This window comes from Barbatula barbatula (genome assembly GCF_947034865.1).
Source record: "Barbatula barbatula genome assembly, chromosome: 3".
NCBI classification, from domain to species: domain Eukaryota; kingdom Metazoa; phylum Chordata; class Actinopteri; order Cypriniformes; family Nemacheilidae; genus Barbatula; species Barbatula barbatula.
This window is the reverse complement of record NC_136764.1, coordinates 27,628,330-27,642,658: the sequence shown is the minus strand read 5'-3', so window position 1 is coordinate 27,642,658 and position 14,329 is coordinate 27,628,330. Positions and strand designations below refer to the sequence as shown.

Here is a 14,329-nt window from a genome sequence, read left to right as displayed (position 1 = left end):
TGTGGACTGATCTCAAGTTGTGTGTTGTTGGATGTTGACCATAAACTTCCGCATATGGATTCTAAAGCCACCTCCGCATCCTCATTACAGTAAGGCCCTTTGGATAAAAGCGTCTACCAAATGCACAAATGTAAAAGAGTAGATTGCTGTTCTTCACAATTCGATTTAATGCAAGAAGTACATAAATTGTTATGGGAAGTGTTCCTGGTTCCAAGTGCTTTAACTAATGTAAGTTTTACGGAGAAGGTTTACTGACAAATAAGTGCCATTGATTTGTCTCAACATGTTTTAATCAAAGACCTCAATCCCTGTCTGTTATAGCAGACCTGCATTGTTGGTGCTTATGACATCGTTATTGACTTGCAAGTTACGGTAGTCTGTAGTTAAGTGTCTTCTAAATGAATTAATGTAAATATTTTATATATGCAATAAAACTATTTGAAAATAAAGCAACAAAACTTGAAAAATAGAAATTTGAGGAATTCACAACAGAAAGGAAACATTTCAATAATAAAGGTCAGCATCATTACTAAAACATATTTTTATAGAAATCAAAAATCATCTTATTTGTTACATATACAAGTATAGTAATACAGACATGCATGTGAAAAAGGTTCACAAATTATTCTTCACATTGCTGTAGCATCCAAAAGCCCATAAAATAACATGCAATTAGTTTAATAGTGACACATACTCCCTGAATCCAGAACAAATAGTTCTTGGTTCAGAATTGTATGCAGGATTGGTACATTTTATTAGTACATTTTCATAGTGTGCATGGCAGGCAAACTATTTATTTGACAATCCATTTGGCCCCACCCTCCAGGATAAAACATACACAGGGCACTATTATACTTTATAGAACCAATAGCTGCATGATAACATCATGTTTGGTGCAGCCATCCAATGCACGACACAGGTTACCTAAAGTAAAACCCAGAACTCCCTCCCTCATCTTCCAGCACTCCAACATCTGGTGCACCTTTTCTAACAGCCCATCACGGTCATAGTCATGCTCGATGGTCTCCACGTCTATTTCAGTCAGACCTAGTTTACGAGCAACGCGTTTCCAGTTACTCCCAATGTTCTGACGAACAATGTCCAGGTGGAATTCCGTAATTGCATGGTCCTCTAATTATGAAAACACAATGAGAAAAAGAAAAAAAATAGTAAGAGTCATATGAGATTTGTTTTAGCGCTCAAATAAAACAATTAGATTTTTAATAATAAATGGAGTGGGGATGTTAATGACAACATCATGATATGATAATAATAACCTATGCAAATAGGTCTTCCCTTTATTGTGGAGTTCATTTGATTCAATTTAGCTTATTGTTCAAATCATTTAAAAGAACGCATTGCACATCCACATGCTCCTGTGTAGCTTGGCTTCTTTTGCCTTTGATGTTTTGACTTGCCGACTTGTTTGCAACTAATTCCTGAAATATACTACACAAACTGATCAACAGAGTTGACTGCGATCCGCAGTTCGAGCCATAAATAGGCAGGGATAGTGCATAGCTTTGAAACAGTTACTGCAACGTGAGTACATGGTTCTCACATGTGCATTGCGAAACTGGCTTTAGCAGTGTCTGGAACTGCTGCATCTACGTAGGTATATATCTACAGTCCAAGCTGTTGCAATTAGGTTTGGACTAATTATGAATAATTATGAATTCCCATATGCTAAATGAGGTAATGGTGTGTTGTTACATTCAAGTTATATTAAGGCATGTAGAAATGATTTTTAATGGAAAAATATTTTGCATAAGCTCCTTTGATGCTCAAAGATGAGTTTTAAATATTAAAACGATAAAAAAATTTTTGTAAATTTATCACGATTTATTTGACATAACATGATTTTTTAAAGATATACAGTCATGGCCAAAATTGTTGGCACCCCTGAAATATGTTCAGAAAATCAAGTTTTTCTCACAGAAAAGTATTGCATTAACACATGTTTTGCTATACACGTGTTTATTCCCTTTGTGTGTATTGGAACAAAACGAAAACAAGGAGGGAAAAAGCTTATTTCACATAATGTCACAAAAAAACTCAAAAAATGACCTGAACAAATTTATTGGCACCCTTAACTTAATATTTGGTTGCACACCCTTTGGAAAAAATAACTGAAATCAATCGCTTCCTATAACAATCAATAAATTTCTTACACCTCTCACCCGGAATTTTGGACCACTCTTCCTTTGCAAACTGCTCCAGGTCTCTCATATTGGAAGGGCGCCTTTTCCCAACAGCAATTTTAAGATCTCTCAACAGGTGTGCAATGGGATTTAGATCTGGACTCATTGCTGGCCACTTCAGAACTCTCCAGCGCTTTGTTGCCATCCATTTCTTTGTGCTTTTTGAAGTATGTTTGGGGTCATTGTCCTGCTGAAAGACCCACGATCTCAGACGCAAACCCAGCTTTCTGACACTGGGCCCTACATTGCGACCCAAAATCCTTTGGTAATCCTCAGATTTTATTATGCCTTGCACACAGTCAAGGCACCCAGTGCCAGAGGCAGCAAAACAACCCCAAAACATCTTTGAACCTCCACCATATTTGACTGTAGGTACTGTTTTCTTTTCTTTGTAGGCCTCATTCCGCTTTTGGTAAACAGTAGAATGATGTGCTTTACCAAAAAGCTCTATTTTGGTCTCATCTGTCCACAAGACGTTTTAGGCTTACTCAAGTACATTTTGGCAAACTGTAGTCTTGCTTTTTTATGTCTCCGTGTCAGCAGTGGGGTCCTCCTGGGTCTCCTGCCATAGCGTTTCATTTCATTTAAATGTTGACGGATAGTTCGCGCTGACACTGATGCACCCTGAGCCTGCAGGACAGCTTGAATTTCTTTGGAACTTGTTTGGGGCTGCTTATCCACCATCCGGACTATCCTGCGTTGCAACCTTTTATCAATTTTTCTCTTCCATCCTCGTCCAGGGAGATTAGCTACAGTGCCATGGGTTGCAAACTTCTTGATAATGTTGCGCACAGTGGACAAAGGAACATCTAGATCACTGGAAATGGACTTGTAACCTTGAGATTGTTGATATTTTTCCACAATTTTGGTTCTCAAGTCCTCAGACAGTTCTCTTTTCCTCTTTCTGTTGTCCATGCTTAGTGTGGCACACACAGACACACAATGCAAAGAATAAGTCAACTTCTCTTCTTTTTATCTGCTTTCAGGAGCATCACATGCATTAAACAATCTTATTTATCCACAATTTTGAAAGGGTGCCAACTATTTTGACCAGGTCATTTTTGGAGTTTTGTGGTACATTATGTCAAATTTGCTTTTTTCCCTCCTTTTTTTGGTTTTGTTCCAATACACACAAAGGGTATAAACATGTGTATAGCAAAACATGTGTTAATGCAATAGTTTTCTGTGAGAAATATTTGATTTTCTGGAAAAATTTCAGGGGTGCCAACAATTTTGGCTATGACTGTACTTATATACTTTTAGATTCTAGTATTTTGGTAATTCTGTTAAATCCCATTATTTACCATTTCGGTAACACTTTCCTTGAAGCATGTATGTATAATGCATTATAAAGAGTTATAAGAGTTATGTAAAAAGCATTATAATTCTTCATAATGCGTGTTGTAATGCATTTTATGTTGTTGTAAATAATTATAACCATTTCAAATGTGTAGTGTAACAATGAATTGCTAAGTGTTATAATGTATTAACTGTAGAAACAATTATTTATAAGACATTACAATGCATAAAGAGGGGCACTACAAGGCTTTACATGCATGCTTCAAGGAAAGTGTTACTAATGCCATCATTCATCTATGAATGAAGGTGAAGCTTGAATGAAGCATTAATGGTTTAAAAACCTTTGCATGAATAAGAGCCTGATCATACAATGCAATGCTAGCCAAATGATGACAAAAAAATAGTAGTGATGGACGCTTTCGAAACAGGTAAACTCATGAACCAGTGTCTATAATTGATTTCACTCCCTCCGAATCAGCCAAGAACCTCAGAGTCATATTTGATGAACAGCTGTCCTTCAATGATCACATTGCAAAGACAACGCGATCCTGTCGATATGCCTATTTAACATTCGCAAGGTTAGACCGTATCTCACTGAGCATGCGCCACAACTCCTTGTCCAGGCCCTGGTCATCTCATGGTTGGACTACTGCAATGCTCTCCTTGCTGGTCTTCCTGCAAAGGCTATCAAACCACTTCAGCTGGTTCAAAACGCAGCAGCACAACTCGTCTTCCAATCCAAGAGGGCTCATGTGACACCCCTTTTCATCTCTCTCCACTGGCTACTGGTTGAAGCCCGGATCAGATTCAAGTCACTGATGTTTGCATACAGGACTATCACTGGATCTGCGCCGGCATACTTTCACACCCTACAACACTCCTACACCCCGTCAAGAACCCTGCGTTCAGCAAACGAGCGGCGCCTTGTAATGCCTTCTCAGAAGGGCACTAAATCCCTTTCCCGCTCATTCTCCTTCACAACTCCTTGTTGGTATAACATTCTTCCCAATGCGGTCCGGTCAACCACATCTCTCACAACCTTCAAAAAACTACTTAAAACACCTCTTCGGCGAATACTTGACAGAAAAATGAAAAAAGAAAGTACACTAACCCTCTTCTCTCAACAGGTAGTGGTCTAGCTTTTGTTGAAACTAGTAACTTTGTATTAGCACATTGTGGTGAGGAAGGCAGGACGAGAGCCGTGACGCAGGGCCGGTGGCGTGAGTGATCAGTGCAAGCAGCTGTGCGCGCACCGGTCCCGCATCTTATCACGGAGGAGATTGGGAGCTTAAATGGATGTTCGGCAGGACTGTTGACGAGAGAGGACCGGGCCCGAAACTGTGTTTAGTTGGTGTATGTTTTATGGCCGGCAGTCTACCGTGAGGTGGCTGTCGGCTACTTCCGTGTTCAGTGTTTATTGTTTATTTAATTAAAGTTTTAAAGTTTGAATGTTCGCCGGTTCCCGCCTCCTTCCTTCCCTTCTTACGAACTTTGCTACACACATATTGTACTATTGCTCTTTGTATGAAATATCGCTTATTGGTCCCCAAACTCTTTGTAAGTCGCTTTGGATAAAAGCGTCTGCTTAATGACTAAATGTAAAATGTAAATGCTGGGGGGAAACCGACTCACCTAACTAATGTGATTATTTTAAAAACGATTTTAGAATAGATTTTTTATACCAGATTTATATTTAGTTATTTAACTGTACCTAAGAGGTACTGGAGCGATATTATGAAAAGTTTTATAAAAAGTTTATATATTATATAGCATATTTGAAAAACTTTGTATGTTTATTTGCAATCAGTTAGGTTTTATTCTTAATTTATGCCGTTAAAACAGTGACATCTGCTGATTGTTGTGACAGGAACATGCCAGCTGAAGATAATTAAGAAATTAAGTCGCTTATTTTGCCAAGTGTATTCCAAACGTCTACATAAATGCCCTGCTCACTCCAAAGTCAAAACTCCAAGGATCTGCCCTTCAAAGGGAGTAGGGCATAGGAATTATGACTTTGTTTGGAATTTTCCCTGTGACAGTTCAGTACGAATGCACGTCATCCCAACCCTACTATACAGTGTTTGAAAGAGATATATTTTGGAAAATCATACCATATTTCTGTAGCAGCTCATTGTATCTGGCTCTGTTGGATCCTGTGGATAATGAGCTGTGAGAGCTGCTTTGAGTGGTCCGTAAATTCATTGTGTTGTTGCTTCCAATCTGAATCGCCTGAGCATTTGAGATAAACACTGTTGGACAGAAAAACAAAGTTGAAGACATGTAAGCAATGATACTCTGAGGAGAAATGTAATCATGCAAAAGCAAAAATTATGAACACTTTATAAAATCTTTCATTTTGAACAGAAACACTGCCACTGACAAAGTAAAACGAAAGAAAATGATTCCTTTTCTTTCCTTTCCAAAGGGTGTGGCAGGTGGTCCTGACTATCTATCTATCTATCTATCTATCTATCTATCTATCTATCTATCTATCTATCTATCTATCGTATCTACTGTATCTACTAATAAAGGACACTCCATTAAAATCATCGCAGTGAAGATACAGTAAAGAAAAGAGACTGATTCTGCAGCCTTCGTCCCAAGAATAATAAAGTACAGAGACCGTTTACACTACCTGAAGCTGCACCCGAGTCTGACGGAGGACATATGACAGGTGCGCTACAACGTAAGCCAGGATTTGAATCCAGCATGAGCAGTTCTGCTTCAGGGCATCCACTTTCAGGACAGGACTTCATTCGATCATATAGTTGATGCTGGGGCCTGTAATATTCAGAACCCAGCCCTGACAAATGATTTAAATTTTCTGTCCTGCGAAAATCATCAAATAAACTTGGAGCAGTTGCAGACCTCCATTGGACCTCTTCCTCTGGATTTGGACATGGGCTATGCTTAGTCCAAGACTTCACCGATGATACCTGAGAAGAAGCATCCCTAAGGCATCTGCTACTGGCTGGTTGCTGTGGTAGTGGATTGTAAATGCTTTGCGGCAAGAAATCCGGTTCATCTATACGGCTGCCATATTTGTGGTAGTTGTACTCCTGTGCCAACTTTAGCTCTAAATTGGGAGAGCTTAACGGTGCTGCATCAACCTCTAGAATAGACTCTCTAGAGGGCATGAAGCTGAGGTCTTCAATGCTGGCCTCCACTGGACCGATGTCTGAACTCCTCAAAGATGCTGGGGAGTCTCTTGATAGAGTCAAAGGCTCTGCCAATGCACAAAACATCAATGTGCATTATGTCATTTGAATTTTTTGAACATCATGGTAAAACTGTAGTATGTATTAAGTGAGAAAGATCTACTAAACATAATCACAAACATTAATACAAAACTTTTTGTGTTGCTACGTGCCAATGCACACTCCAAAAAAAACTGTTCACTTTACTTAAATTTGTTTTGATTTAATGCCATTTATGAGAATTAACACTGAAAAACAATTGCATCATCATGTTAAACTGACTTGTAATGGTAACTTTTTGGCTTAACTCCATGTTTTCGTTGTTTCAATCAAGTCGCTAAAACACTCACGAACAATTTACTTTAACTAAACATGTTGATTTAACATGATTTATTTCCACCATGCTTTGCATTTGATTTAATAATGAGTGTAAATGTCTAAACAGTGTTATTTTATGCTTTTTTAAAAGAAGTTTAGGAGGATACTATTATGCTGAAGAGTAGAGCATTTGCTTAGGCTGAGAACTGACACATTAAAGACTATTTTGATTGTTTCTATAATTGTTTTATGATGTTAATGCCGTGATCCATTTTTTTCAGATCTCAGCTCTTGCTTTACCTCATGTCATCGTACATAGTTTCATGTTTAAAAGAAGCCCTTGTTGCTATTAGGTAGAAGTTAATCAAAAGTTATTCAATCTAGTTGTTCTGACATTTTGATGGATTTACTTGATTCATTCATGTTCCCACTACATGAAGTACTGTATCCGATTAGATTTTACCATTTTATTTCATGTTTAGATTGTACCATTTTTATTTCATGTTAATGAAACTAGACATAAACATGTGGAACAACGGTCAATGATTGAATCATGTTAAACTAAATATAAATTTAAACGTAACATACATGTCTATGGGTGTTTGTAGTTTTTATGATTAAAAATTAGATTTTAGGAAATCAAGAAGACATTCTGACTCACAGCAGGCATCACATGCATGTTTTAATGGTAAAAAATGTTGAATACCATTTATATTTATTCAAGACCAGGTCAACATGTGGATGTTGTGCATTTATCTAACAGTGTTGACGTGATCAAGAACTGGATGTCTGATAAATGGCTCCAAAACCGAAGTTATCCTCATTGGCTCTCCCCATCAGTTGTGAAATGCAGGCTTTATAACTCTTTCTATCGACAGTGCCACCTTGGAGTTTCAAAGCACACCAAAAAATAATCTGTGAGAAATGTTTATGCTTCGCTGTCATTTGGGCCTTTTATGCAGAATACAGTAAAGAGATCCTTTTTCCATCTGAGAAATATAGCCTGTTTACGTCCTATGTTATCCTTTGCAGTTGCTGAGAGGTTCCTTTGTTTTTGCGTATTGACTATTGTAATGGTCTTCTAGCTGGAGTATCAAAAAACTCCACTAACAAGTTACAATAAGTGCAAAACTCAGCTGCTAGAATTCTTTCTGGGGCCTGGTTTTGTGATCATATTTCTCCTGTGTTGGAGTCTCTACACTGGCTCCCTGTAAGATACCGTATTGATTTTAAAATCCTTATGTTAACATTTATTGCTTTGCATAACCTGGCTCCGCAGTACCTGTCTGACCTGTTATTGCCGTACATACCATGTCGAAAATTCTCAATGTGGCCTTTTATTGGTTCCCAAGACACGGCTTCGCACAATGGGTGATAGAGCATTCTCCTCATACGCTAATAAGCTCTGGAAATCTCTACCGGCGGACATCAGGGTGGCAAATTCGCTTGTGATCTTTAAATCTCTTCTTAAAACATTTTATTTTAGGATTGCTTTTAATTGTTTTTTTGCTGTTATATTAAATATTTTTTTACAAATTGTCTTGATTTATCTGATGCGATGTCTATTGTGAAGTGCTTTGAGAAAGCAACTTTTAATTGCAATTAAATGTATCATTATTATGTATTCAAACATAAAACAAATGTAAAAAAAATTATGTTTTCAATGGTAAAACTGCAGTATTTAATCACTCTTTATTTGTTTAAGGAACAGTTACTTCCTAGAACATGAGTTATGCCTTTTGTCACTGCATAGTACCTCTAATATACACGTAACTCTGAATCATTTTGCAAATGAGATTAGCATACCCTCAGGCATGTGTGCTTCTGAAGTTGTGAGGAATTTCAATTTCTCTACAAGATCTTCTGGACCCTCATACAATGTCTGCCAGGAGAAAAAGTAGAGTTAGTTGTCATGCATTTCCCCAAAGCCATCCTGACCAAGTCTCTCACCCAAATGCCTGTTTTAACAATCTTAATTTTTTGTTGTTTAAAGCATTGCACATCATTGTTCTAAATTCATGATGACCGTGAAAATGTGTAAATACTGACACAATCCTGTCCTCTTTGTAGCTGCTGTTTTTTACTAATTTATGGTGATACAATCGTGGCAGTTCCACAGTCTATGTTTGGAAGCACATGGCCATTGTTTGTTTCTTTGTGCCATATGCACTCCTGTCTCGTGTCTTGACCCCGCCCCCTTGTGCTCTGATGAATTATTCATTCACGTTTCTTCTTTTCCCATTCAGTACCCTGGAAAACTTAAATATTATGACAATTCTCTAACATCCACTCACCATAAAATTGAGCAAATCTCCTTCTACACTAGCTTCCAGCTTCTCCTGGTAAAATGGTAAGATTTTTGTATAGTTCTCTGTAAATGAAGCAATGATGATTAAACATTTATATAACTGAGCAGTAGTGTTTTTTCACTAAAGTACATTTAATATATGCAAAAATAGCTAGACATTCCTCAGGTATCACTTGATTATCATATACATAATTTCTGTCTGGTAAATTTCACTAGCCATCATGGGGTTTAAAAAGCAATTCAGTGCTTCATCCACTATAGACACACCTTTAAATGTGGGACGGCTGTGAGGGTCCTTATGCCAGCATGTTTCCATAAGGTCAATGATTTCTGATGGCGTGTCATCTGGGATATGTGCTTTACTGGGACGTTCCCCCTGACACACACAGTGGCAGATGTGCTCTTCACTTCGGGCATCTGAAAGAAACACAATTTACATACACAAGTTTTGGTCACTAAAAGTGTTCCAAATATGATGTTTTAAATGTTAAAAAGGAGTAAAAGTTTTCCTTCGAGAAGCCTTCAAAAGTCTAAAAAGAGCAAACTTAGCTCCTAAAAGGCTGCTTTTTAACATTTAGACATCAGCTAGATGCAAAAGAAAGAAAATGACTTATAGTGTAAAAAGATTGGAAAATTCAGAATATTCATATTTTTCTAAACATAGGTCAAATTTATTTTTATAGTGCTTTTTACAATTTGCATTGCATCAAAGCACCTGTAAAAAAAAAGATAACATAAATTGAACAAACATAGAATAATGATATAAATGTGTTGAAAACCATAAGAAACGTCATTATATCAATTAATAACAATCAAAAAGTTAAGAAATAATGATTTAATGTTTAGAATATGCATCGACAGATAAAACTCTGAATAATTGGCATCGGTATCGCTGCATTTCTAATATACTGTACATATATACACTCATGTATAGGCATTGTAAACAAAGTATTATTACAGAGTACAAGTCTCATGGTATTAATGCGAGTCCTACAAAACATGAGGTAGACGATAGATCAATTATCAACAAGTCAAAGGGAATTTGGACCGCACGAATAGCTGCACAAATGGACTGCAAAAATAGCATTCTTGGGAAGAATAGCTTGATGTCTTTAACATATTACACTAAAATCGTAAAGGCAACAGTCAAGTATAAATCCCTAAACCTGATGTCAGCCCAACAGTGGCCAACAGTGGCAAGGAACAAAAACTCCAATGATGTATATGAATGGAAGAATAACCTTGGGAGAAACCAGACTCGACCAGGAGAACCATTTCTTCGCTGGCATAACTTCTTAAACTTTTGCGAGCGCAGAAAAGTATAACGACAAAAAAATATTGCATAGGCATTAGATAATATAAAAGGCAGTCGCTTACTTTCGAAAGGCTCTTGACCAGTGAGGATGACCCAGACTACAATGGCAAAACTGTAGACGTCAGATTTTTCAGTGGAATGGGTGTGGATGCTTTCAAGGTGTTCTGGGGCCATGTAGCACAACGTGCCAGAAGCTCGCATATAGGAGGACTTCTTGCCCAAACGACTCCGTCGGCGAGATTCCTCTTTTGTCAGTTTGCTCCATGCTTCAGATGTGGCCAGGCCGAGGTCTGCTATCTGATTCGGAACAAATAAAAAATGATTCAATTTAAATATAGAGTTTAGAAATGAGAAATATAGTATTTAGCATGCAATGACAACTCTAACTATCAGGCTAGAGACAAATAAAAAAATCAAGTAATCCTTTACAATGGTTAAGGAAAACAGATTTGGCCTCTTGCCGGCCAAAAAATAGATGCAGCTGCAGAGCCAATGAGAAAGCTCACCCAAAAGTTAAAATGAAGCCAACCTCTGTGACATTGTTTCTTTCGTGATACACAAAAGCAGATTGAGAGTGACAGCTTTAGTCACTATTCAGTTTTCATTCAATCTTTTCCAGTGCATTAAAAGTCAACAGAGTCCGGCCACCTCAGTTACAAACATGCTTTCTATCTTACAGGTTTGGAACAACATGAAGCAGACTGAGCAACAACAGAATTACTTAACGCTAAAACTAGAGAGTTTGTACCTCACCTTAGATTGTATCACTGTTGTAAGTAAATTGTGCTTTATTGTTTTAGAGTAAGTTAGAAGTACAATTATTTGTGAGTTTGTCATCATTGCATCATTGTTTAAAAGTCATAGTTGAGTAATGCAAGTCACAATTTGCAAAATCTGAATTCCAATACACCGCAAGATCCTTTTTTTCATGTTTTAAACTTTGTAGTTACAACAGGATGACTCCAAAGATGTTGTGATGACCAGGGGCCTTATGTACAAATACTGCAATGATTCCATACTAAAACATTGCGTGCAGACAAAGCTGTAAATGTGCGGACGCACAAAAAAAACCTCATACCAGACATGAAGTTAGCGTGGACGAACGCACATTCTCACGTTAACGAAGTGCTGATACATGAGGCCGCTGGAGCCTCATAGGACCACAATCTAACCTGGTTTCAGTAACCATTTTTTCATATAGTGGACAACTTTACAAAGGTGATATTTGGTTGGATTCGGATATCATTCAGAAATTAACTGTATACCTTTATATGAAAATGATTGTCCACCAGGATGTTCTCTGGTTTAAGGTCTTTGTGAATAACTTGGTTTTCTGTGAGATAAACCATTCCTTCCAAGATTTCCACAATGAACCGTCCCGACAGAGATAATGGGACAGTTACCTAGTACAAAAGCATGACAGAATAAGTACACTTTTGCAAGTGTTACAACAGCTTGCGGTGATGAAAGAAAGCTAATAATGTTTTTCAATCTAAAGTCATCACCCTGATATTACCTTCTGAAGCATACAAAGCAGATTGCCTTTAGGAATCAGCTCCATGACTAAAGAGTAGTCACAATCTTCCAAAATGACACCTAACAGCTTGACAACTCTTGGATGGTTTAATCTGCTCATCAGGCTGCCCTCATCTAGGAGAGATTGCTTCTGTCGGCTTGACAAACATGGAAAAAAGTCAAGATACCATTATAGATGTAACCATATATGTATACTGTATATTGGGGTGTAACGGTACGTGTATTCGTGGCGAACCGTCACGAGGAAAATTACTTTGAAGGGCAGATCCTTGGAGTTTAGACTTTGAAGTGAGCAGGGCATTTACGTGCCATTATATAGACGTTTGGAATACACTTGGCACTACAAGCGACGTAATTTCCTCATTATATTCAGCTGGCTTGTCAGCATTCTTTACGTCAGCGATTTGCACTTCAAAGGAGTAGGGCATAGGAATGATGACTATATTTGGAATGTTGCCCGTGACGGTTTAGTAAGAATACACGTACTGTACCGTTACACCCCTACCGTATATGGTATATTTTCAATTTTAAAAATGTATATGACTCCTTGCGGTGGCACATTGGGGCACTATATATCGCAATACAAATAATAAATTATATGTATTGTGAAGCTATGGCGAGTTTCTAAAATATGACATTCGTTTAGTCTATTAGTTCTTTATGACAGACCTATTCATTGTTATTCATATTTTATTATAATGTTTTTAGTAATTTTATGGTGTCTGTACATTAAGCAAACAATTACTTCATTTTGTATTGTTCCTCGTTGGAATTATAAGTTCCTCATGGGTTTATGGCTCATGGGTTAGTACCCAGTGTTTCCCGAACTGGGGTTCGCGGACCCCCGGCGGTTCACGAGGGAATAGCAGGGGGTTCGTTAGGTTCACTGTGTGCATAAATAAGTAGTTTCCATTACTTAGGAGTAGGCACCTTGTTTTTCAAGTTTAGTTTAGGTCAAGCGTGTACGGCGGACAAAAATGACTGTACTAACCCACTGCGTGGAGGTCCAGTGTAGACAGTCTTCAGCACCACGTGACCAAGTGTTTTGTGATAACACAGATACACTTCTCCAAAGCCTCCATAATCCAACAGCTCTTTCTTAATCAGATCTTTAGACGTCATACGATTCAGGCGTTCGGTTGCCATTCTGTTTTTGTGCTTAAATTAGATTACCCTAAAAGCAAAATAAATCATATAAAAAAGACCAACATGTTTGAGGTTTGCCTCCGGATGACGAAATCAACGGACGACCACTTCATGTGTGTAGAATATTTGCGTTATCGGTACGAAGAAGAATCACAGAAAATCAGTTACATCTTTGAACAAGCAACATGTATGGCAGATCTGCCCCTTTTACTTTAAAAACATTTAGTTCTGTTTACTTAAGTGGATAAAAACTTTTTGAACTACACCAGCAGTCAATGTCATTGGCTTATCAAAGGAAAGAAATCAACTTGCCTTATCTGTTTTGTTGACTCTAGTCGAGATGGCGACAGGTAAAAAGAAGATCAGAAGAAGAACAATAGAAGTTAAAACCGCACATACCGTGTGTCAAAGCGCCTATAACTTTGCTTCCCTGCTTCCGTGATATCGATTTACAAAGTGAAAGTAAGAATGAGGCAGGCATTCATAATCAACACCAGATAACAAGATCGTCAGCTCGTGTGATGCTCGTTTATTAACGTTTAATGTTTCAAGATTCAAAGCAATTTTAATGTAGATTTAAATTGGGCGAGTGTGTCTGATTCTCGAATAGTATCAGGAAGGCTATTCCGGAGTTTAGGTGCTACGTATGACAAAGCTCGACCCCCTTTGGTGGATTTATTCTTTCAAAAGTCCTGAGTTTTGAGATCTTGTGATTAAAAGAACTTTAAAGTCATACGATAATGGGTAACCCTTAAGGGTTGATAACATTGGGGTTATGTGATCGTATTTTCTGGTCATGTGATCGTGTGATTGTGAAATGACAGGTTGCTGTCTAATATTATGCCTAGATCTTTTACTGTATTTGTTGGGGTAACTGAAAATCCTTCGATTTGCAGGTTAATCCGAACTATTCGGTTTACGTGTCTTTAAGACACTTTCAAATACATATATTAATACGTAAGGTGAGTAGAATGCGTTGCTCAACTTGACTCTAAATGGCATGAGACAA

At 37.7% G+C, this 14,329-nt stretch overlaps 1 protein-coding gene across 2 annotated transcripts; it reads right to left on the bottom strand.

The window, feature by feature from the left end:
- Positions 1-275: 275 nt before the first annotated feature.
- Positions 276-13,841, bottom strand: ripk1l (receptor (TNFRSF)-interacting serine-threonine kinase 1, like). Of its 2 annotated transcripts, none has more exons than XM_079453560.1 (11): positions 13,720-13,841; positions 13,166-13,348; positions 12,155-12,311; positions 11,904-12,041; positions 10,701-10,935; positions 9,591-9,740; positions 9,310-9,386; positions 8,822-8,897; positions 6,136-6,726; positions 5,612-5,749; positions 276-1,131 (listed from the first exon to the last, which is right to left on the bottom strand). In XM_079453560.1, the coding sequence occupies exons 2-11, from the start codon at positions 13,318-13,320 to the stop codon at positions 857-859; spliced, it is 1,992 nt and encodes a 663-aa protein (XP_079309686.1). In that variant the 5' UTR covers positions 13,321-13,348; positions 13,720-13,841; the 3' UTR covers positions 276-856. The 2 variants fall into 2 exon arrangements, with proteins under 2 accessions (XP_079309686.1, XP_079309685.1); XM_079453559.1 differs by having other exon boundaries at positions 13,633-13,790.
- Positions 13,842-14,329: the final 488 nt, after the last annotated feature.